The sequence below is a fragment of the Pundamilia nyererei genome, unplaced genomic scaffold (genome assembly GCF_000239375.1).
Source record: "Pundamilia nyererei isolate P.nyererei 1_Seehausen unplaced genomic scaffold, PunNye1.0 scaffold01646, whole genome shotgun sequence".
In the NCBI taxonomy this organism is placed as follows: Eukaryota; Metazoa; Chordata; class Actinopteri; order Cichliformes; family Cichlidae; genus Pundamilia; species Pundamilia nyererei.
In genome coordinates, this window is record NW_005189047.1 from 5,113 (window position 1) to 7,560 (window position 2,448).

The 2,448-nt window shown below is 41.2% G+C and overlaps 1 protein-coding gene across 1 annotated transcript; it reads left to right on the plus strand.

The window, feature by feature from the left end:
- Positions 1-4: 4 nt before the first annotated feature.
- Positions 5-1,118, plus strand: LOC102207235 (protein NLRC3-like; the record flags this gene model as incomplete). The annotated part of the gene is made up of 1 exon (XM_013908151.1): positions 5-1,118. A coding segment is annotated over one exon (1,114 nt), but the record flags the coding sequence as incomplete, so codon positions are not given.
- Positions 1,119-2,448: the final 1,330 nt, after the last annotated feature.

Here is a 2,448-nt window from a genome sequence, read left to right on the forward strand (position 1 = left end):
GCAGCAGCCAATCAGATCCCTCCTACATGTGTTGACAGGCTAACAGAAGTACGAGGCTTCACTGACGCCCAGAAGGAGGAGTACTTCAGGAGGAGATTCAGTGATGAAGAGCTGTCCAGCAGAATCATCTCCCACATGAAGACATCCAGAAGCCTCAACATCATGTGTAGTATCCCAGTCTTCTGCTGGATCACTGCTACAGTTCTGGAGCACACCTTGACTACAGAGCAGAGAGGAGAGCTTCCCAAGACCCTAACTGACATGTACTCACACTTCCTGCTGGTTCAGACAAAGAGGAAGAAGAAAAACTACTGTGAGGGACATGAGACGAGTCCACATGAGCTGACGGAGGCTGACAGGGAAGTTCTTCTGAAGCTGGGAAAGCTGGCATTTGAACATCTGGAGAAAGGAAACATCATGTTCTACCAAGAGGACCTGGAGCAGTGTGGTCTGGATGTGACAGAGGCCTCGGTGTACTCAGGAGTTTGTACAGAGATCTTCAAAAGAGAGTGTGTGATCTTCCAGAAACCAGTCTACTGCTTTGTTCATCTGAGCATTCAGGAGTTTCTGGCTGCAGTCTACATGTTCCACTGTTTCACCAACACGGCGGCAAAGGTGGTAGTGGACTTCCTGAGGATAGACTACAATGAGTCATCTCTGAATGTTTTCCTGAAGAGAGTCATGAAAAAATCCCTCCAGAGTCAAAATGGCCACCTGGACCTATTTGTTCGCTTCCTTCATGGCCTCTGTCTGGAGTCCAACCAGAGACTCTTAGGTGGTCTGCTGGGTCAGACAGAGAACAGTCCAGAAGCCATCCAGAGTGCCATAAACAGCCTAAAGAAGATGAATAGTGATCAAAACTCTCCTGACAGAAGCATCAACATTTTCCACTGTCTGATGGAGATGAACGACCTCTCAGTACATGAAGACATCCAAGAGTTCCTGAAGTCAGAGAACAGATCAGACAAGGAACTCTCTGAGATCCACTGCTCAGCTCTGGCCTTCATGCTGCAGATGTCAGTGGAGGTACTGGATGAGTTGGACCTGCAGAAATACAACACATCAAAACGGGGACGACTGAGATTGATTCCAGCTGTGAGGAACTGCAGAAAGGCTCGGTGAGTCCAAATTGGTTCATTACCATCATCAGAATAGAGCAGTAGATTTTTTATTCAGAAATACACCAGGTTTTCTTTAGGTTTTTAAAAAGTCTGAAATTAAAATCAAAGAAAATGACAAATTTCAGATCATATTTCTAAGTTAAATCACCTGTCAGCATAATTTTGCATGTGAATACATAGCATAGCCATTAAGATGCATTTTATAAGCACTTTTTTTAACTGTTTGGTGTGACTTAATTTTGATTCTCCTTTAGTTATGAATTTTTAGGATGTAGTGATATGGAATAGCTCACTGCTAACTTCTTTAACATCCAAGGTGGGTAATTAATGAGTAGCAATGGATCAATGGACGGATATCAGATCTCAGCTTAACACCTGTATCTAAAAAAAAGTACCGTCAAACCATTACTTAATGATTATGAAATTTAATAACATCTATGAGGACATGGAGAGAAAATGTAAACACTGACTTGTGTTAGTGTTGTAGGAGGAAGATGAATGAATGAATGAATGCCTTTTTTACAGTTACAGCAGAGTCACTGAAACAGAGCAGTGTCTTAAACAGGAAAACACAAACTAGACAGATACCGGGAAAACCAACTGAGTCCAATATAACCATACTATACAAAATATTTATATCCTTACACATATGTAGGTGTATAAGCTGAAAAGTCTCTGAATGTGGGCCTTTACAATTCTTCAAATAATCACTGAGAGGAAATCTTGCAAGCAGATGCATTTCACATTTTGTAGTGGACAGAGATGTTCCTAGACTGTGAAAGTAGTTGAAGTGCTGATAGAGAGCACCAGACCATCTGCCACTGTTTCTCAACTTGAGGATATAAAATATATACAGGGATCAAAAATTACAGTACAAGCATGTTTGATGAATCAATAAAAACAGTCTGAATCAGCAGAGGTGGAGCAGAATCAATAAACTAATTAGCAAGGCTGGAAGCATCATTCGTCTGAATCTGGAGGCGTTTGAGTCAGTGAGGGTCAGAGGTCACTCTCAGAGTTCAACATGAAACAAACTTTAAAGTCAGAATCGCATGACTGAGTTGTCAGAGAAGAAAAAAAATATGTAAATGAAAAATGATGAAATTCACAAATGCAGACCCTCAAATATTATCCAATGACCTGTTAATTAGTTTTTTCCGTTTTTTCAGGAGATTCTCTGTAAACTGAGATGGCTGTGTGGGAAAATCGAGTAGATCTTATTAAATTCCGTTCTTTGTATTCTTGAACTAACCCTAAACAACAAATTTTATTCAACTGTGGTGCTCTGTGCTTCTTTTGGGTGCCCCTCTCTGGTGGTTCCGTTCGG